The 22,750-nt window shown below is 34.4% G+C and overlaps 1 protein-coding gene across 3 annotated transcripts in view; it reads left to right on the forward strand.

Annotated features, from left to right (window-relative positions):
- Positions 1–22,750, forward strand: part of sh2d4ba (SH2 domain containing 4Ba) — a 36,160-nt gene that overhangs the window by 11,997 nt on the left and 1,413 nt on the right. Inside the window, exons 5-9 of one of the 3 annotated variants that reach the window (XM_073920876.1) lie at positions 1,854–1,992; positions 4,771–5,068; positions 8,085–8,212; positions 11,707–11,927; positions 17,811–17,943. In XM_073920876.1, coding sequence (XP_073776977.1) covers positions 1,854–1,992; positions 4,771–5,068; positions 8,085–8,212; positions 11,707–11,927; positions 17,811–17,903 — 879 coding nt within the window. In that variant the 3' untranslated portion in view covers positions 17,904–17,943. Of the gene's footprint in view, positions 1–1,853; positions 1,993–4,770; positions 5,069–8,084; positions 8,213–11,706; positions 11,928–17,810; positions 17,999–22,750 lie in introns of those variants that run through there. The other 2 variants (XM_002664174.8, XR_012389288.1) reach the window with 2 other exon arrangements.

Genomic DNA, 22,750 nt, shown 5'->3' on the forward strand with positions numbered 1-22,750 from the left:
AGCTCACGCACCTTTATTTCTGAGAGTGTAGTCTCACAGCAAGAAGGTCGCTGGTTCAAGCCTCGGCTGGGTCAGTAGGCATTTCTGTGTCGAGTTTGCATGTTCCCCTTTGTTCAAATGGGTTTCCTCTGGGTGCTCCGGTTTCCCTTACAATACAAAGACATGCGGTATAGGTGAAATTGAATAAGCTAAATTGTCCGTTGTGTATGTGTGTGAATGCGAGTGTATGGATGTTTCCCAGTACTGGGTTGCAGCTGGAAGGGAATCCACTGTGTAAAACATATGCTGGAGAAGTTGGCAGTTCATTCTGCTGTGGCAATCCCTGATTAATAAGGGGACTAAGCTGAAGGTAAACGAATGAATGAATGAATGAATGAATGAATGAATGAATGAATGAATGAATGAATGAATGAATGAATGAATGGTGCATTAAAGGGGTAGTTCAACCAAAAATAAACAATTCAGCAATCATTTATTCATTCTCCATTTGTTGCAAACCAGTCTAAGTTTCTGTCTTACTAAAGAATGTTAGTTGTAAAACAGACTTTGACTTCCATAATATGTTTAGTTTCTACTGTGGATGACAATGACAAAAAGAATATCTTGTTTTGTGTTTTAACAAAAGTAAGAAATTCATTGAATGAAAATTGTATTTAAAAATCTGTTAATATGTTAACGCCCTGTAATTAAAAATGTATTAACTGCTGAAATGCTGAAACTAACATTAACTAAAATTAATAATTGCTGCTGAAGCATTTTATCCATTGTTCATTTTTAACTAAAATAATCAACTAATAATAAAATCTTCAAGCAGCATTCATTTTTTAAAAGCATTTCATTGTGTTTTCACATCTGCATTATGTATTTTAATTTTGCCTCTGGCCTAAAAACTAGGCGCATAGTAATTCAACAAGCTGAAAAGCATGTCATCTTAGTAAGAACGAGAATTGGTTTGGTTCTAAGAAAGTGAAGGGGGAAAGTCAATTAAACTTAAAGAGGAGATTAGATCCTTCAGGCATCTTCAGCACTACAAAATAGTTATTCAGAAGTTGCATTGATGGCATTATCTTTTCAAAAAGGAAGAAACTGAAAATGGCAAAATGTAGGAGGAGTCAGGGCAGACTGTTTTCCAATACTCACACTGCAGATTCCCAAAGAGGCCTAGATGGTTACCCATGATCTGCAGCCTGGTAATGAGACCTTCTAAAGAAACTTGTCAAATATTAAAGAGCTCATTTATCACGGCCCACATATCACCCCTCATGCTGGAAAGTGCCGAGTCATTCAAATTTGAAGTGTTTTCTTACAATACTCCTTTAAAAAAGATTTTGCCTCGACAAGCTAGAAAGAGCTACAAGAAAAGAAAAGTGGAATCTCTCAAAAGTTACCTAGCAGTTAGATACATACACTTCAGTTATACTAACAGCTTTAATATCTAAAAACGATGTAAGGAAGCTCAAAGAAAAACTCTCTGCCAGTACTTTAGATAAACTGAACAATGTTTTCTGTTACAACTGTAATGACCACAACTGCACTCGTGTTTTTTAGACAATAGTGGTCTAGACAAGGAGTGTCTGTTTTCAGATAACGCCTCAATGGTAATTACCTTATGCCAATAATTACACAGCTTAAGTATCTCAAACAACCATGCCGCCACATGTTAGTGTCCTCGAGGATTAATTATTCAACCAATGATTTCCATTTCAACACAGCTAATGAGCCACTGGTGCTAATTCATTAGTGCTGGAAGAGTTAGAACAACAGACTGGGGCTAAGTAAAGACTGAGGTGCATATGATTTGACACACACACATACGCAAAAAAAAAAAAAAAATTTCTGTTTCTTTCACGCAGAAACAAGAGGAAGAGGAGAGGCAGAGGGAAGAGGAGGAGATACGTCGTGCAGAGGAAAAAAGAGCGAAGGAACTATATATGTCCCTTGAGCAAGAACAAAAAAAAAGTGAACAACGTGACAAAGCGTGGGAGGAACATTGTGAGTGAAGATGTTTTTGTTCTTCATCTACATGTTCATCTGTCAAATCTCTTCTGCTGTTTATTATTATGCATGTCTCTTCATTTCAACAAAATTTGAATTTATTTTCCTTTTCGAGCTTCAGTCTGTTGTGTAAATGTGAAAATGTAAAAAAATATATATACTTACTTATTTTATTTAATCCAGATATACTTTAGGTGAACTTGAAAAATGTACTGGTGTGACATATTCGTTGGGAAAATCGGGCAAAAAGTTCATTTGCAGTTTCAACAAGACTGCCAACACAAACTTTCTGGAATAACTTGTGCTGGCTGGTAAACAACTTAGAAACTGACATACCCAATGACACATGGGAAGAAGCCATCCAGTTAATGAAACCTCATCTTGTGCATGACTGATTCAAACAAAGGTTTTGTTTGTTATTCTTTATAAAGACAAAATGTCAAAACCATGCATGTCCATATATTGTTAAAATCATGTTACTGTTGCAGTGCTTCTGAAGAATATTTCGGTCACAAACACCTTTGTCCAATAAAAATAGATATATTAAGCATATAGCAGGCCCAATGCCAGCCTAGTGAAAAGGGTTTTTTTTTCTTCACAAAAAGTAGACCTTTTTGCAGTTATTCACCTCATTTTCTATTTAACTTATGATGTTTAAATACTGCATTTTACTGACATTTAAAGCACTGTTTTTAGCTGGATTAGCTTGTCAGGCGGTCATCATAGTCTCACTGTTTAATATTTCAAAAACATTTCTTTAAGATTTAGAATAAATAAATATTAAAACTTATTTATATGTATTATTTGTAAAATACAAATTTATCACATATATCATTAGGGGAAAAAATGGATCTGTTAAGGCTTTAAATTAAAAACTGCTTATTAAGGCATGGTAAATTGTCATTTATTAGGCAAATAACAAACAGGCCAGCACATTCAACATTCATTCCTGTTAGAATTTGTCCACTTAAATAATAAAAAAAACAAACATAATAATAATAATGTAGAGCCTCCTGATTTTTCTAGCTTCTCTTTGTAAAAAGTACATTTCAAAATTCATAGATAAGAGCAATAGCCTAGTATTAAAATTAAATTTTATAACCTTCAAAATAAATTTTTGGTGCTTCAAAGCTTTTTTTTTCCTTTCAAAAAAATTTTTTGGAAAAAAAAGTCACTTGTAAAATGTTTTCGCTATTTAACTACAGCACAGTTGGTAATTAGTGAAAGATGACCGCTTATGTCAGTTTCTTTTAAGTCTTACAGACTTTTTCGATGGGTTATTCTCACAATTTATGATGGCATAGAAGTCAAAATAGGACAAATGAGCTCATAAATGGGACAAATTCTGGATCTTTGTCAGTGAGGAATGGGTCTTTCGAATTATTTGAACCCCCTCTGGCTACGGGCCTGATCTAGTATGGAACTCCATGCCAAACTCCACCTACTCCTCCATGCACGGGTGGATGGACTGAGCAGGGAGAGCAGTAGCAAATCAACCCCCCATCGGCTAACAGAACCCAAAATCAAGCATAAACAATTATGATTAATTATGAGTCAATGTAAAAGCTCAGAAATGAGTAGGGGATGGTGTGTGATTTAAATTAACTGCTGTTAGATGCCAGAATCTGATTGGTACTCAATATGAACAGCTGATTGTCATGATGACAAGTTCTGCCTGAACTAATGCAATGCTTGATTTTAAAGTCAATATGAAACATAAGTTGAGATTGGCCATACAGTAGTTTCCACATTCTGATGTAAATTCAATTGAAATAGTTAGCTGATTGTCCAGTAAATTGAAAATTTGGGGTGGTGCAGATTTTGTCCTTTGGGAGCTGTTGGAAGGTGGTTGTTGCTAATGGAGAAAGATTGATAAATGGACAAAAGCAGGGCAGAAATGTACAGATTTTTAAATTACGCTTAAATTACAATTTTTTTTTACTTAAAAATGAACAATACCCTAAAAACCCCATAATGGCATTGATTTATTGTCAAGAAAGGTTATGTTCTGAAGGCTAAAATTTAAAAACGGGCTTTGGTATTTGCAATTTTAATATCTATATTAAAGGGTATTCCATTTCAGACCAAATCACCTATTCTTCATGATGGCTTAATGACCTTGTAAAAACAGAAGAAATTAACTCTTATCTTAGGGCAGGGGTGTCCAAACTCCTGCATATTTTAGTTCCAACCCCAATTAAACACACCTGAAACAGCTAATCAAGCTCTTTCTAGGTATACTTCAAACTTCCAGGCAGGTGTGTTGGAGGAAGTTGGAGCTAAACTATGCAGGACACCAGCCCTCAGGGCCGAGTTTGGACACACCTGTCTCAGGGTATTCAATACAAAACTGCAGATCATTTTTGTTGTTGTTTCTCTCTGATGTTATTTATGATATGCATTTTTGCTGTTAAGCGGAAAGCATGCAGCATACAATATATTTATATTTCATTTAATTGCCATCTGCAGTATCATAAGCCTTATGAGAACGTTTGGTAATACTACGCTCCTCCAAAGGTATTTAGAACTTTTTTCTCAAGTTAAAAACAGCAGTTTTATTTGCTGTTAGAATATTGGGGCCATAACATGAGAAGTGCTAATGATACAAAATTTAAAACAGTGCTCAGAAGCAAAGGAATCAACTACCTTGTTCCAAAAAAAAACCTCAGATATACAGTACAAGCTGGATTTTCCAACAAAGAAAGTTTTTTTTTCTAATCCCATTATTTCTCTTATCATTTCCTGCATTCAATCATCTTTCTTCTTTCTCTTTAGTGTGCCGCTGCAAAGCAGCAGATGAGGAGATGACAAGAAAAGCTTGCTGGGCAAGAGATGAGTATAAGCGTCAGTCACTACGAGCCATTGAGAAAGGTCATGTAGCTGGTCTGAGTGGCCACTTCCAGAAACAATCCCAACGTAGACACAGTGCTTTCATCGAACCATCTGCTAGTCCAGTCTCCAGCAATGAAGTCAGACCCAAACCCGGTCTTCAACGTGCAGAACCCCCGTTATACAGACGAAGGCAAAGTCGCAGGCACAGTACAACAACAACGACACAACCACTAATGGACAGGTAACCATTCTGTACAGCAATAACAGCATATGACACTAGGAGTTTATTACATCTCAGGGCGTTTAAATGCTTAATTTGTTTTAAGATATGCAAGACCTAAAGTAGATCTCGACCACATTAGAGATATACAAATCTTTTCAATTAAATCTTTTTAACTTCATTTTGATGAAAAGGTTTTATTTTGCTTAGATTAAGGGAATGAGTTATATATAATATAAATCCCCAGAGTAACCTATTTTGTGTGGGGGATAAAATTATAATTAAACCAGATATAGCTAAAATGTCAATGTAAACAAAGCTATGAATTAATATTAACCTCTGTATAAACAGATGGCGTTTAATAAAGTGTATTCAGAAAAATTGCTGTAAGAGCTGAGTGATAAGATACACTGCTTAAATGTTCATTAAAAACAATACTTAGCGGTCTACATGTGTTTGTTACCTTACAATACAAACATCCAGCAAATGTAACAAAATGTAAAATGAACAAAAGGTGCAATTAAACACATACCTCTGACTGGCTATATAGCTATGGCTGCGGGAGTCGTTGGATCGTGATAATAGAAAACAAACTTGTGGAGCTGAATTTGACTGCTAGTTCTCCATTTTTCAAAATAAGAGTCCCCCATACATTGTATGTTTAATATAAACTTAAATAATGGAGGAATATTATCCTTGTTATAACCTCAAAAAGCAGCCTGGGGCATGCATATCAATGATCCCATGTGCATATCAGCTGATCCTCTGATGATGCAGCTAGAACATGACAAAGTACGTGCAAATCTTCCATGCATCAGTCTGTATCTGTTTAAAAACAGTCTGTTTTCTGATTGGCCTGTTTTCCACCAGGGTTTTACACTCAAAGATTTTCCATGAGAACAAGCAAACAATGATGTTTGAGGCTCACATTATGGCCATTGCCATGTACTGATGTAACATTTTTAGACTATGCTTAGGTGTTCATATATATTCTATTCATATTATGGTTTTATGGTAACTGTTTCAGTATGGTTACGTATATTATATGTTTCGTAAGAAAACAGGACACAATCAAATAAAAAATAAAGAAAATAATATCTTCAAGCAAAAGCACAAATGAATACAATATTGCAAAAATACTACAAATGTTTTACAGGTATTGAACAGTACTTTTCACTTTTAAGACAATACACAGATTCATCACATTGAGAAAGTCATAGACATGGGCGTTGCTAGGCCTATTTTAGGGGAGCTGTAGGCCCCTATATTTCTACTCAGCCCCCCTAAAACGTTTGTGATTAGCTCATAAACTGTACACAAAATTTTTGCCTCAGTCCCCTTTCAATTTAATATGTAAACAGCAGCAGAATTCGGGTCCTCCCCGTCTTTTGTTTTTAATTTGATTAGTAAACCACAGCAGTGGACAGCGAGAAAAGGAGGTGTGTGTTTATTGATAAATTGTTATAATATCTGCTTATATGCAGTTCTTTGATTTAGATAACCTTATCACCTGTATCCCAATGTCACGGAGGAGCAGTCGGGTTTTCTCTTCGTTCATTTCATCAGCACAGCAGTTTCCTCCAGCGAAAAATGTAACTCCTATTGAACATTTTGCTATTTTCATTTCAAAATAAACAAAAAAAAACAAAAAAAAAAAATTATTATTATATTAAATATATAGTGCAGTGTTTTTACTGAATAAATCTAATAATAGGTAATAATAGGTTCTAAGGCATAACCGATAAAATACCTGTCTAGCATGTTAACATAATTATTTGACATAAATTGAGTTTTACCCGTCAGAAACAAGATTTCATTTACACATCATAAAATTCATAAAATTCTTCTTCAGATGAGGGCCCTTTTCACATTTCCAGTGCATGCTTCTTTTAATGTTTAAATAACAAAAGCTGAAATGAGTTAAACACGTATAGGGGGGTACTGTGTGGGCTTCTGCTCGCGCACTGTCAAAAGCAGGGTATGATGCTGTAAATGACTGGACATTCTGCACTCTGCAGACTGAGGTTATAAACATGTTTTGTTTTAACACAGGCCCATTAGGAATATGTGTCAAGGGCTACATTTTTGGGAATGTGCAAGGGGCTAAGTTAAGCAGCATTTTGTGTGCAAAATGAACACGACAGGGTGGTATGATCCAGCTGACAACTTCGGTTTCTTTTTATGCTACCACTGACCAGTTATCTCCATATGGACAGCTTTTCTGACATGACCAGTTTTCTTGGTAGCTTGCCTCATATTACATTGGACTTGGGATTTAGAGCAGACCAGGGTTTGAGTCTGGAGAACATTCTGTTCCAGAAACCATGTAAAACAAAAATAAACAAAAAAATGAAATGCGGCCACGACAGCTTTTCTCTTTTGGTTTGCTTTTGAAACAGCTATCGGTTGGGTTTAGGGAAGGGGATGGTGGGTTGATAGCAACCTGAGAAGGGTGTTGAAATTTGCAGAAATTTACACAGCAGCTTCTGGTGGATTTTTGAGAAGGACGTGCAAATTGCAAGTATGACAAAACATGCCCAAGTGACACATTTGAGATTGTCAAAAATGTACACTGTGGCCTCTGGTGTATTTGTGACAACAAAAACTGCAAACAGACGTAGCCCCAGGCACATAATTTGCAGTTCCCAAAAATGTAGCCCTGAGCATTTATCTCCAATGAGGGTTGGTTTTGTCCCCTGCTTCGGGTTTGTGTACATGGTGGTTTGTTCAGCTCTCACTGCTGTGCTTGAGCATTTGGATGGGTAAAAAAGAACATATTCAAACATGAACATAGTCATTACAGAGAGTAATTACAGAAATGGGAAAAATGCTATTTTAAATCAAAACCAAAAGTGCACAATTTACAAATGCGCAATAAACCGTGGATGTTATACCAAAAGGTTCAATATTGTGGCATCCCTACAATATGTTAACAAAAGGCTTGATACTTTTGACCAGGTTGAGAGACCTTATTTAAAATGGCTGTGCACTCTATTAAGAAATACGCAGTTCTGTAAGCACTTTTCTTTCCCAATAGCCCTGCATGGTTGCAAACACCACGACCTGGTTCCAGAGAGCTGGTTATACTCTGGTTCAATGAGGAGCAGAAACCAAAACAAGCAGGATATGAAAGAAATGGCAAGGCTATCGCCCCATGGTTCCACGGTATGTTTTCTGAATGACCTGGTGTCTTTGATCATCCGATATGATACATTAAAATCCATTACCACCTCTTAAATTGTGTGCAATGAATAGTTTGCCAAACAAAGTCAACATTAATTTCAGAATTATTCTGGTAAATTCTGTCCTGTAAGAAGGAGGAAAACATGAATAGTTTTAGTACTCTGGCATATGCTAGCTCCTCTAAAGCAGATAACTCTGCTCTGCCCTTTTACCCTCCTCTACACACTGTCACCCTGATCCACAAGGAGAGGGAAATGGAGTGTGTAGAAAATGCAGCCCTGTTTTGAAACAAGAAACTGGCCAATTGACAGATGGAAAGCAGCGGTGTGTGTGTCTGCATCTACTTGTGCCCGGACAGAGAGTAGAGAGAAATTGAGGGGAGTGCTCAATAATTCAGATGCTTTGCTAGGCTAATTACTGGCGTGAGTCCTGAAGCTTTGTCATGTTAGAATGGGTTACAGTGTGTGAGTCCTGGTTAAATGACAAGAGAGCAGATTATTAGGCTTGCGAGTGTCGGAAATTCCAGTGGAATGTTGGCCATGTGATTCTGAATAGATAAGAGCCCACACACTTATTCATAGCCTTACTGACACATATACACAAGCCTGGTGTAGGTTTACATCAACACTGCTGGTACAGATACATGGAAAAAACATACTATACCGCTTTCGACCTGGCACCTGATGGCTCTATTACAGAGATAACAAGATTAAAATGGAAACAACGCTGAAACCACTCTTTAAAAGTCATTACCCTGTATAAAAATAATAATAAGGTAAACTATATTGATTTTGTTTAACCTTTTAAGCCCCAAAGTGTTTTTTTACATGCATTTTTTATTTCTCTTTGCTATTTGGGCTTATTGGAACCTAATTAGAATAAAACCTAAGTATACTATATGAGGTATGTATGATGTACTTTTAAAAAAAATTATGTCCAAATAAATGGAATTGTGGTCTGAATTTGCATAAAACCCTTTTTCATTACGGTTTTTGAATGCATTAATAACACATACATATTTTTTGAACATGTTTTGACTATCAGAGAGTAAAACAACATTTTTTGCCCATTTTGGACAGTTAAAAATAGTGTTTGGGACATTTCATATGCTGCAAAACAGTTGACACTGTATATCTGTAACAAAACAAAAAACATTCAACGTATTTTCAATAGCCACTTAAGAGCTTAAATGTGCTGTCCACACATGTGGCCACCAAGTCCTAGGAGGTTAAAGCATCTAAATTGTTTAAGATCATTAGTTTAAAATCTAAAATCTTGACAAATGCATTCATAACCACGAAATTATTTTACTAAACTTTAATACTTAAAGTAATATCATCCTTTCCAAAAAATATTTGGGCCTCAAAAATAGAATAATAACAAGCAAAACGTTTTTTTTTTTTTTTTTTTTTTTGAAGTTTAACATATTTTATTTGATACAGTTTCTTCTCAATATTTTAAAGTAAAATCTGTAAAAATCTGTTTAAATTTGAAAAAGAATTGTAAAAGTATCAACTATTTCACTTTCACTATCACTATTCAGGAGCCATGTGCCACCTGCTGTCAGGTAAAAGCTGAGGATCTCTCTCTCTCTCTCTCTCTTGGTTGTTGCCTTGGTGATGACAGATTGAGACCCACTGCCTAATGTTTTCATATGTACATGACTGACAACAAGATGTAAAGAGAAAGGTAATAGTAAAAGTAACGCAAAAATGCCTGCAATTAAAGTCGAATCCCGGACATTTTATTAGGTTTAGAAATCCTGACCCAACAAATTTTTTAGTCCCAACATGAAGACATGTCTATGAAAAAAGAGGATGTATGGTCACCATATTATAGTTCACATGTTTTCCCAGTCCTGAGTTGCGGCTTTTAATCTGATAAAATATAGTATCTACAAGTGTTATATGTATACATTTTTAACTTGATTGCAGAGAATGCCCAATAAAATCTCATTCATTGTATCAAACTTATAAAACACTTCTAGATACCATATTTTATCAGATTAAAGGCCGCAACCAAGTACTGGGGAAACATGTGAAGTTTAATTCTAACCCTTTCAATAATAGATTAAATGTGAATGTATTTTAAATGCATTAGATTACAACATCATAAATGTGTAGACAAATCTATTTAAACATATGAAATAAACATTTTAATAGCAATTAAATTATATATTTTTATTATTATAATAAATGCAGTATATAATAGAGAATATAATAATAGAGACAAAATTACATCAACATTTTTTATGGGTTTCAAAGTTAAATTATAATGCATTTTAATGGCAAGTCATCAAGTGTCCATCCTAATGTATACAAAGTCATCTTGAAATTACCTGATTGTGAAGTATTTAGTAAAAAGTATTTATATATTCATAAAAAGTATAAAGTTAAGTAATTATACATTTTCATAACATGTACAGTGGGGGAAATAAGTATTGAACACGTCATCATTTTTCTCAGAAAAAATATTTCCAGAGCTGCTGTTGACTTTCAGTTGTCCACGGATGTTGGTAACAACCAAAGAAATCCATATATGCAAACAAAACAAAACTAATTAGTTTACAATTAATTTTATGTGTGACAAAATGAAATGACACAGGGAAAAAGTATTGAACACATGAAGAAAGAGATGCGCAGGAAAGCTGTGAAAGCCCAGCCAGCAGCTGAAATCTCTCAGTAGAAGTTCAGCAACCCTTTGCCCTTCATCAGTATCAATGTATATTAGCTGCTTCAGTCCAACATCTACATTATCAGGATGATGAAGATGAAACCAGAGTGAACATTTCAGCAAGACAATGACAGTCAAGGAAACTCTCAAATGCTTTCAGAGAAAAAAATCAAGCAATGGTCCGGCCTATCACCTGACTTGAATTCAATAGATAATACAAAATAAAATAAAAACCATAAAGATTTTTACACTCTGTGAAAAACTCACACCTAAGCAATTCATGTGAATTTATTCTCCATATGAGAGTCATCTTTAAGCTGTCGTCACCAAAAAAGCATTTTACATAAAGTATTAAATATGTTTCAGTAATTTGCTATCTTCTAATGTTATTCCATTGTTGTTACACATAACTCTTTTTTTCTGATTATTTTATTGTTTTGTTTTATTTTTATGCTTGTATTATTTGGCTTTTTATCTTCAATTCCAAGTCAACAGCTCCTTTAGAAATATTATTCCCAGGAAAAAGCATGACGTGTTAAATACTTATTTCCCCCATTGTGATTAAGGGCCTAAATGTATTCAAATTAATCTCTTATTATAAAGTATTAAATATAATATTTTTGCAAAGTATGCTGAAGTGTACAAGGGCAAACAGAGTCTTTGATGTGCCTCAGTCAATATCAACGACGAAAAAAAAACTGTGTAAATGTTTTTGGGAGTTTGTATTAGTGTACACATAATTACCAGTGTAATAAATGGAAACTCTTGACTCCACTGACAGTTTACTGATGTCTCTCCTAAAGGCATCATCTCTCGGGAGGACTCAGAGACCCTGCTTATGAATGCTGCTGTGGGCTCTTTCTTGGTACGGGTCAGTGAAAGGATATGGGGCTACACACTGTCTTATCGTACTGCCAGCGGATTCAAGCATTTCCTTATCGATGCTTCTGGAGACTACTACAGCTTTCTGGGTGTGGACCAAAACCGTCATGCCACCCTTGCTGACCTCATTGACTTCCACAAGGTAAGTGAGCAGAAAAGGTTTCAAGGAACAGTTCTTCCAAACATGAACTCACCATTAAGAATATGATAGTCGTCCAAAATTGTTCATACCCCTGGCAGTTTCTGATTTAAAGTTTTGTGTAAATGTAAATAAAAGAAATATATTTTATATATAAATATATTTCAGTAATTCTTATTAAAGTTCAGTTATTCTTAGTAAAAAAACATTAGTGTGCCATTTGGGACAACACTACATACATATACTATCATGTTAAGTGTGTAAGTGCATAAGTACACAGTGCATGAGTGCATAGTGTATATTGTGGCATTTGGGACGCAGCTGTAGTGTCGTCCCAAATGGCACACTTATGTTTTTTTACTTACCGGAAATTCAAACCGTTTCCCTGATGACGTTAGACCGCCGCCAAATCAGTGAAATAAATGACCAAATTATCAAATAATACCTGCCGTGAGTATTGCTGCATTCACCATCGAGAGGCGCTATAATCACTCTCGTAGGAGAATTTTGCTTTCACCATCCAAAATAAATAAAGTTATCCAACATGTGCGCCCGATAGCTCCGTCCCTTCCGCTACGTAGGCAAACCTGCGGTCGTGGAGTGTGTGAAGTGTCCATCATTCCACACTTCATTTTACCAGCTGAATGAGTGCATCATCCGGGTAATTAAAGTGCACTTATTATTTTTAGTATTATTTTATTATTAGTTTTCAGTGTAAACACACTACTTACACTATTTATACTACAAAATGGCGTAGAATAGTGCATAAGTATGCGATTTGGGATGCAGCTCATGAATACTGTTTTTACAAGTGACTGTCTGGTTAACACAGGAAGATATAAGAGGGTAGTATTCCCATGAACTGCAGTGTCCTCTTTGCTTCAATGAATCTGCATTATTCTGGCAAATAATACCTTTCATGCAGTAAATCACATAAATTACACTTTAGGTGTATTAAACAATATTGTTTAATGTACAGTTGTTTGAAACTGCTGTTTAAAAAAAAGATTATCAAAGTCCTTGTTAAGATTATCAAGTTGTTTAAATGTACATGTTTTATTGTGTATTATATGACGTATTGTCTATTATGAGATTGTTGTTACTCTGTATTGTGGCTCCACACTGCTGAACAGGATCCACTAATTTGAGCTAAATTTAATTCAATTTTACTCAATTCATACTTGTGGAATTTAATTAATATTATTGCTTGTAATCTGTTGCCTCAATTTTATTGTGGTAATGTAATGTAAAAACAGATGTGGATCTGGAGTCTTCTTTATTAGTATAGCTGATTAACCATGTGGATAAATGATAACACCCTTCTGAGCCTACTAGTAGGTGCAGAAGGCCCCTACTGGCCCATATTTATCAGCTAATAACCACTAATAAACTAATAACGCTCATTCAATCAAGTGATAACATTGGAAGCAGGTTGTTACAATGCTATTAACACACAACCATGGTTAACTTGAAACCTTCAAATTGCGGAAAATAAACAGTAATTCTGACAGAACCGTGTCTTCTAAAGAAAATTATAGGTGTGTGTATGATGAGAACATTTTGATCAATGCTCTTATGAACTTGTTTATTAACTGGACCCACTCAAAATTTTTGGATAAGTTAAAAAAAAAAAAACTTTCAATAAAACATCCAATATTTCTTTTATCTATATAATTTTTTGGCTGCAGTATTCCATCAGCAGTTCAGTCTGAAACATTTAGAAATCTCAGCCAGCTACAGCTATTCTTCATTGAGCACGGAGAAAAAATAATGGTAAGAAGTTCATATTTATGTCCAAAAAATAAAACAAACTTGCAAAAGCTCTCTGTCCAGGGAAAGCCTGCCATGGGAAAAGTTGTGTTTTGAACAAGACTCTCAATGACTAAATATGCATTTTCCCATAATATATACCATTTGTAAAAGAACAATTCAATTAAACTGTGTAATTGTTTAGTGCTTTTTACTTTGTTTAGTTTTCTGCGTAAATATTTAGTGCCTTTAGCTTCAGACATAAGTTTTCCAAATTCTCCAAATAATGTTTTCACTGAGGAGAAACCCCAATGCCTAGATTCATCACGGTGTGCAGGATTAAAGTTGGGTCAGTCTTAAAGCCTCTGGATGTCTAAAATTATGATCTTTGAGAAATGGATTAGAAGTCACGGATGATTCCCGAGTCAAGCACTGTAATGTAATCTGCGCTAAAGCATCTTTCAACTGAGAGCTTGCCTTGGCGTCTCCACAAACCTCGTATCCCTTCAGCATACCCTGTGTAACCATGGATACGTATTTCACTGTCTGGAACGCTGTCAAAGTTGGAGTCACAAGCTGTGAAATCTCTGACATTAGTTACATGCAAATGCAGGCGACGTTGTACAACTGTCAACAAGCGTTCCCGCTTCACGCCTCTGCAATATGGTAAAAATAAATAAAAAACTGCTGTAGAGGACCTGTCTACATACATATATCAAAATTACAACGAGTTTAGCTCAGATGGAAAAACATGCTTAATTCAATGACAATCAACGGCTGCGTAAAAAAGCAACTCAGATTTATCTTGAAACAGCAGCAGCGCTGAAAACAAGGCTGCCCTTACTATTCCAGGCCATATTTAACTCGTTATTTGAATATGTAAAACAGACTGAATGACACATGCACACACACACACACAAATACATCTACACAAATTGATTCTTCAGTGGATCTTGTGGAATGGTAAGGTGCTATACGTCACAGTTATCTTAGCCCAGAAAGTTTTTGGGGTAAGCAACTATAGTTGCCAAAGTTCATAGTTGCTTGGTGAGGTACTTTTCTACTTGTTATCCATGTTTAATTGCTCTATGTGTATGTTTGCATGGACACTAATAATCAGATGTTAATACGATTGAGAGTTTACCATGTAAACAGCTATTTTTGGATTACCTTAATCTGACTAAAGTAATAATCTAATTAAACAGAAATCAGATTGTGGAGTTTGCCGGTTGCATTATTGAAGTGCATTACAGACATGTAAACACCGCATTCAAACTATTGTCATCATGATTTTTACTAGATTTTGCGACGGGATATTCTATAAACACACGGCTAATTGAGTCGGGCTATATTCGATATCACATTTCATTAAAACAACACAATTCCAGCAGTTCATACTCGCATCCAGTATCTCGTTTGGCATGAATGAAATGTTCCTGAATGAAAGTAAAACTGCAGTTAAAGTCGACAAATTAAGAATGAAACACCCAAATGATGTTAATCAAATTATGAGCTATAACATGTAAAATGGGATCATGAAAGGAACAAAAGGTTACTCATATAAACACCTTAATCATATTATTGTCTTATTCAGATTAAGGCAAATATTTCAATTACTGATGCCCATGTAAATAAAGTCAATGACATTCATTTTAAGGCTTTCAAATTCTTACGCCAGCATGCCAACTGGAAGCAAACCTTCCCAAATAAAGACAATGTTACTTTTGTCACAATATTATAACTATATTATATCTATCATCAGGGTCTCTAAAAACTTCCAAACAAAACAAAACTTGCAAGAGGGTGGAGAGTGATGGGTTCCAGCTGGAAAGGCATCCGCTTCGTAAAACATATGCTGGATAAGTTGGCAGTTCAGTCTGCTGTGGTGACCCCAGAATAATAAAGGGACTAAGCCGAAAAGAAAATGAATGAATGATTTGTAAAATGTCCAAGCTGCAACTATATGGTGAGCAAATATCTTGTAATAACATCATTTGTGGGGAATTAGTGAATACAATGTTGATAAGTTAATAAATCAAGGTTATTGGTCTTGTTTAAAAAAAAAAATCTGCTTTCATAATATACCGCCTAAAAACGTAACCCTTTAAATATTATCTTTACTTTAAAGTAGAACATATAATGCGCTATAGGTGAATTGAGTAAAATAAACTGTTCGTAGTGTATGAATGTGAATGAGAGTGTATGGCTGTTTCCCAGTGATGGGTTGCAACTGGATGGGCATCCGCGGCGTAAAAGATATGCTGAATAAGTTGGTGGTTCATTCCGCTGTGGTGACCCCTAATAAATAAGGGCCGAAAAGAAAACAAATGAAGGAATGTCTAAGACTGTGGTTTAAGTAAACTTAACATAACTTAATTGGCCTAAGGAAATTTGACTCAACATGAGCAAGAAATACTTTTACTACATTAGTAAACAATACTTGATATGAAGTCAAGAAGACTTAATGACCCAACTAGATGTTTCTCAGTATAAGTATGACTTTTTCCTACATCAATAAATAATACTTATTGTGATGAAGTTATGATTACTTAATTAATTTAGGGCAATGAGTTTACATAATTCAATTAATTAAACCTAACAAGTTACTTTTTTAACTAGTACTCAATTATAGTCCACAATTAAATGATAGTTTGTATATATTTGTACTATAAGTGAACTTATAAGTGGACCAGAAGTTTGCGTGTAATAATAAGTTTGTGAAGGACGAAAGAAATCATGACATGCATCCCATACAATTTGTTATTGGCATTTAATCCATCCAAGTGCTTGCTTAAGACTCTAACCTGCAACCTTTGAATCACAAGTCTGTCTAGGTAACATCTAGGCCACGACTGACGAATTCTTATGCACTCTTAGCTAACTGGTAGATTTCTGGTGTTATACTTCAAGAGTGTTTCTTTTTTCACTGGTGATAGTTTAAAGAAGACAACTTGTAGAAGCTAATTTGGAATTATCAGAAGTTAATACTGAGCAAAATTTTACACCCTTGTCTCTGAAATCAACGCAATCTCACGGCAATTCAGAACTTTTTGATTTAGTGGCTAATTCGTACGATCTTATTCATACAATTTAGTATGATTTGCTCATCAACCAATGACGGTTAGGATTAGGGGTGGGGTTGTGTGCCATGCCTCCTTTTTAAAAATCGCACATTTTCATACGACTGAACTTGTACGAATTTGTACGAATTAGCCAATAAACTGACAAAACGTAAAATACTTGAAAATCGTCATAGTATGTATATGTGTGGGAGGATTTGTGTACAAGTTCTTTTACATAAATAGTAGTTTATGATAAATGTAAAGGTGGCGCAGTGGGTAGCACAATCGCCTCACAGCAAGAAGGTCGCTGGTTCGAGCCTTGGCTGAGTTAGTTGGCATTTCTGTGTGAAGTTTGCATGTTTTCCCCGTGTTGGCATGGGTTTCCTCCGGGTGCTCCGGTTTCCCCCACAAGGCCAAAAACATGTGGTACAGGTGAATTATATGCTAAAATTGTCCATAGTGTATATGTGTGCATGAGTCTGTATGGATGTGTCCCAGTGATTGGTTGCAGCTGCTTAAAACATATGCTGGATAAGTTGGCAGAAAAATAAAGGGACTAAGCTGAAAAGAAAATGAATGAATGATATATAATAGGATTCAGATATAAAATAAAAGTTTAAAAAATGACCTTAAAATGTATTGTTTTTGCGGAAGATAGCTTAATTATGAACTAGGGCCTCTCACAACATTGCTTAAAAAGGCATAAAATAGATTCAAAATATCATTGACAAATTGTCATTGTAGTACAACCCCATTCATAAAAAAACATACGAGAGAGGGAGTAAAATGTAAAACCTGTTATTATTCTACACAGCACCATTTGACAACAGTACTGTATGTATTTTAAAAATAGCTGTTGTATGGCGCTTTTAAAATATCTACTATATAGCACTGAAAGTGGTTCCCCTGTGATTTCAAGCCAACACACCGGTTCTAGTGCTACTTATCACCATTTTTCCTTAGAGTAAGCATGCTCTCTTGATTTTAGCCAGTTGTGTATCAGAAAACATCCATTGTAGTTGCTACTGTGAACAGCTGCCTTAATAATGTGGATTCTGATTCTGTCGATTCTCAGGAGGAAATCATCACGACTACAGGGAAAGAGCTGCTGCTTGAGGCCTGCACGCGGACTGGACCCTCAAAAGACTTCGGTGGGCTTCTCCCATGACTCCTCATATGCAGGACTTCAAAGGCTTCAAAGTAACAGGGTGATCGTTGCATTTCAAAGAACGCAGTCCAAAATAAACAAGACTCCATCCTCTGCCTCTGATTCAAAGTGCCTTATGATCAGGCCCCATTGGTTTTATTATTATTATTATTTATTTTTTATTTATTTATTTATTTTAACTTTTTTTAAGGGTAATATGTAGTAAATGAATCAGAGAGTACTAATGCTTGTTAGTAAAATGTTTGTGTTAGAAATTTGTTTAAATTGACCAGATAATTAGGTAAAAGATAAAACGTTTTGTAGGCTGATTTTTTTAATGTTACAATGTAGTCTGCTTATTTATTCATTCATTCATTCATTTATTGTTTCACAAGAAAATTACTTGATTTACAGAGGACACCCAATAAAATATATATATATATATATTGGCAGAAACTATTAAATAAAATATGATCTTGCATAGACACTCTTTTATAGTGACTTCTTGAAAACTCTGTTCCTCTAAGTTTACTGCATTTATTAGGAATGTGTTAACATTGGTTTTAGGTCAGATAACATTTTTACATCTAGACATTTAGAGCTTTTTTTTTCCTTTTTAGAAAATGACAGAATAACAGATGTTTTTATTTATAGTAAAGGAAATCAGGGTTATTCCATCAAATATTGATTTCTCAGTTTTTTAGCATTGTAATGGCAATATATATATATATATATATATATATATATATATATATATATATATATATATATATATATATATATATATATATATTAGGGCTGTAACGATACACAATATAAAATCGAAATCGCGACACTCAGATCTACGATCCTGTGTCGCGGTGTGATAAGGGAGAATCGCGACACACCCCGTGATACCTTTCCACTAACGTCACGAGTGCCTGCAAAAGTTGAGCTAATTAACACTTTTTTTCGTTCGACATACGAGCACTGCTCCGTTTAAGCCCTCGCAATATTTAGCCGGGAGAGCTCGCACGGAGCTCTTAGTAAGGGACCGTCTGAATGTGTCAGAAATATCAAAAACAAAACCAACTTAACCCTGCTTGACAACGGACAACGCCAGAAACATTGCCAATGCTGTCAAAGCGGCCGGAATTTCAGCGCATATACGATGATTTGCTCACACTGTTAATGTGGCTGCGCAGAGAGGGATGGACGTTCACCAGATGTCAGGTAACAGCGCAAACTTTTCTGTAACCGTGCTATGCGCTTTCTGTTTGAACCTTTGAGAGTGCTGACTGACAGGTGCGTGAGGTCAGAAAACACGACGAAGCTTTCAGTTAAGATAAACACAGTTTCTATAGCTATACTTTATTTATAGATAAAGGTATATGACTCTGCATATAATCACTCTATCTTGCTGGAGTTTATAGCCGTTTCGTTTTACTTCAGGACGCATTAATGCCGCTCAGAAGGTCTAATCGCTGTTTTAAGTTATCCAGAGCTGTATGAATATACAAATCTTGAATATCACAATAGTATTAAATATTACAATTGTAACAACACAAACAGCAACACTTTTGCACAATCGATACCCAGCTGATTCAGTCGTTTCATAAGAGGACCGCGCCTCTCCTTTTTTCCTTGTCAACATAAAGGCAGTGAGGTGCGCCTCGTTTTCGGCCCCTTGTTTAACTGCAAGGCATACTTAATGTACGGTACGATAACGTATAACCCGTGCTTACAGACACATTTGCCAAAGAAGCAAAATGGAAGAAGAATATTGCTGTTTGATACAGACCTGTTGATACTAAACCAGCGCTTATGTTGACCTGGATCTGCGTAATAAACGAAACAAATAGGCTTTACCTTTTATTTTACAGCTTATAAAGCATGTACGCAGAATAATGCAATATCATATTTAAACAACAAAACTGTTTACAAAAAGTCTACATATGCGCGCGTGTTGTTGTTGTCTTTTCATCACGCAGCGCGCACACTTGAACCGCGAGGGAGAGAGAGGAAACCATAGGCTATATCAGGACATAATCTTTAAAATAATGATTTCTATTAAAAATGTAAAAGGTTTTGTGATTATAATAATAACAGCCGGACAATTAAAAAAATGCATATTTTCCGTGGAGCAGGCAATTTGAGGAAGTCTGCGATTTTTATTTGACGGAAGGAAAAAAAAACATATGATTGGGGAAAAAAAAAGCCTATGCCGGTTATTAAAAAGAATCAGTCAGTATTTTCGTTTTGTAATATAAATTAATTATTTAAGTGAAAATAATCTAGGGCAGTCCTTTTTATTTTATTTATTTTATAGATTATTCTGCTCTTCTGTGCTAAACACTGCAGGTGCGTGAAGATGCTCTGTTGTTCTGTTCCGCTATTAATATGCTAACATATAAAAATAAATCAGTATTTTAAAACACAATATTTAATGTGTCAGACACAAAATAGACACGTCAATTTGTTTAATATAAAATTAATAGTAATCTGACCAGTTAACCGTTAATAAGCGATTAATGAGCAGCGTTTGTCGGTTAGCAAAATTAATGAAATGAGCATCCCTGGTAGCCATTTAATTTACTTTTTCTATGTAAGAGAACTTGATTGAAAAATAATTTTCAACATGCTTGAACCATCTACACAATGGAGTTTAGTTCTGTTTGGTTTTTCAACAGTATTTTGTTACAAAGAAAACAGAAGTGATATAGCTTTGGCTATTTATTTATTTTATATATGGCTATTTATATTGTTAATAATTTGCATAGGTAATATTGTTCTTTGATGTTTAGTTTATAAAGATTTTTCAAATGTTATTTAATAAAAATTTTTTTAAAAATCTTTTTTTTTCCCACCCCACAAAAAAAAAAAAAAAAAAATCGTGATACGAACCGAATCGTGGTTCAAAAATCGTGATACGAACCGAATCGTGGGTTTGGTGTATCGTTACAGCCCTAATATATATATATATATATATATATATATATATATATATATATATATATATATATATATATATATATATATATATATATATATATATATATATATATATATATATATGTGTGTATATATATATATATATATATATATATATATATATATATATATATATATATATATATATATACGATAGAAAACGAGACACATGTTCTAAATTTTTCTCCATAGTCCTGTATATTTTAAGTACTGTGTAGGTAATAAATGTGTTGTTTCATGTTTACATCTGTTGTTGAAAGATAATGGAACAGTATTTTATTCATACTGCAAAACATGCAACATACCCATATTTAAACATTAAAAGAGACTTTATTCGAATTAAATATCGTTTCTGTATAAAATCACTTTTGTAAATGAAATTTGATGTGGGCACAAAAATAAAACTATATAGTTTTAAAAAAATTCTAAATTTTATATAATTAAAAATAAATTGTATTGAAATGTAACAAAATGGGAACAATTTAGTTGGAATCCCATTCAGAAGAATTGTTTTCCAGTTATTGAACAGTTAAAACATTGAAAGACAATCAGAAGTATTCTACTGCTAAGAGTCTGAGCGTTTAAAGTGGCAGATCACAAATTGGCAGTGCACTAAAGATAATCAAAAATAACATTTGACTCTATTTACTCTCCCTCAAGTGGTTCCAAGTGTTTGTGTTCAAAAAAATAAAATAAAAAGTTATTCAGGTTTGAAAAAGTAACATGAGTAAATGATGACAATTTTCGTTTCTGGATCAACTATCCCTTTAAAGAGATATCGCTTCACCCACTACAGTGAAAACTGTTGAACACAAAACAAGATGTTCGGAAAAATGTTGGACTGAGGTTTTTTTTTTCTTCTTGAGACTATCTTCCTTTGTCTTTAACAGAAGAAACCCAAAGAAACTATTTGGACACGTATATAATATTGTTTCGTGAAGCAAACAGGCATTGAATTTAAAATGATTTTAATTAGAAAATTCGGTAACACTTTATAATAACTACTATGAATCATTTACTAAGCATTAGCATTTGTTAAGCATTAACTCTACAATAATAAGCATTAGCAGTTGATAACTGCAGCTACAAATGCTGTATTCTTGACTTTTTTTTCTTGACTTTATAATGTGCTTAAAATTGTATTTTCATATTTTCATGTTTTTTTTTTAAACATAACACATTAACACTACAACAAAAAATGTGAGTTTAGCAATTTATTATTCACTGAAAAATATTAAAATGGGTTTACCACAGCAGCTTGACAAATTCAAAAGATTTAAAGAGATAGTTCCCCAAAACTTCAAATTATCTTGTCATTTACTTAATCCTTACTTTTTCCAAACCAAATTAAGAAGAAAACTGGATACCTGTCACCATTGACATTCATAGTGGGAAAAACACTATGTCTGAGGTTGTGGAGACAAACTGTAAACACTCATATGTTGAATTAGTGAAATTCATACACAACGCGCCTCCACTGGAATAAAGAGCAATTTCCAGCAATTTAAAAGTGAATGCTCATGAACTGACATTTTATTTAAAAAAAATATATATATGTTGTTTTCTAAAATCTATGTAATGCAAGTAGCACAATTACACTGACATTAGTAAATGTAGTCAAATTACATTTATTTACAATGTAATTTGTGACTTACAGCGTTCCCTTAAACGTGTATTTGGTAAAAAAGTTACTGTGGAAAGCGTTACACCCAACTCTGATCGACGTCATTTACTCTGTTGAGTGCAGCTGTCTGTGTGCGCATGTGCAAATCACTATAGCAGAAACATGTACCTTATTCACTGCAAACATATCATGGTATTTGTGTGTTTTAAAAGTAAAAAAAAAAAAAAAAAAGACTATACATCACCTTTAATGTCAAATGCAATAAAAGTAGCGA

Source organism: Danio rerio, chromosome 13 (assembly GCF_049306965.1).
Source record: "Danio rerio strain Tuebingen ecotype United States chromosome 13, GRCz12tu, whole genome shotgun sequence".
Taxonomy (NCBI): domain Eukaryota; kingdom Metazoa; phylum Chordata; class Actinopteri; order Cypriniformes; family Danionidae; genus Danio; species Danio rerio.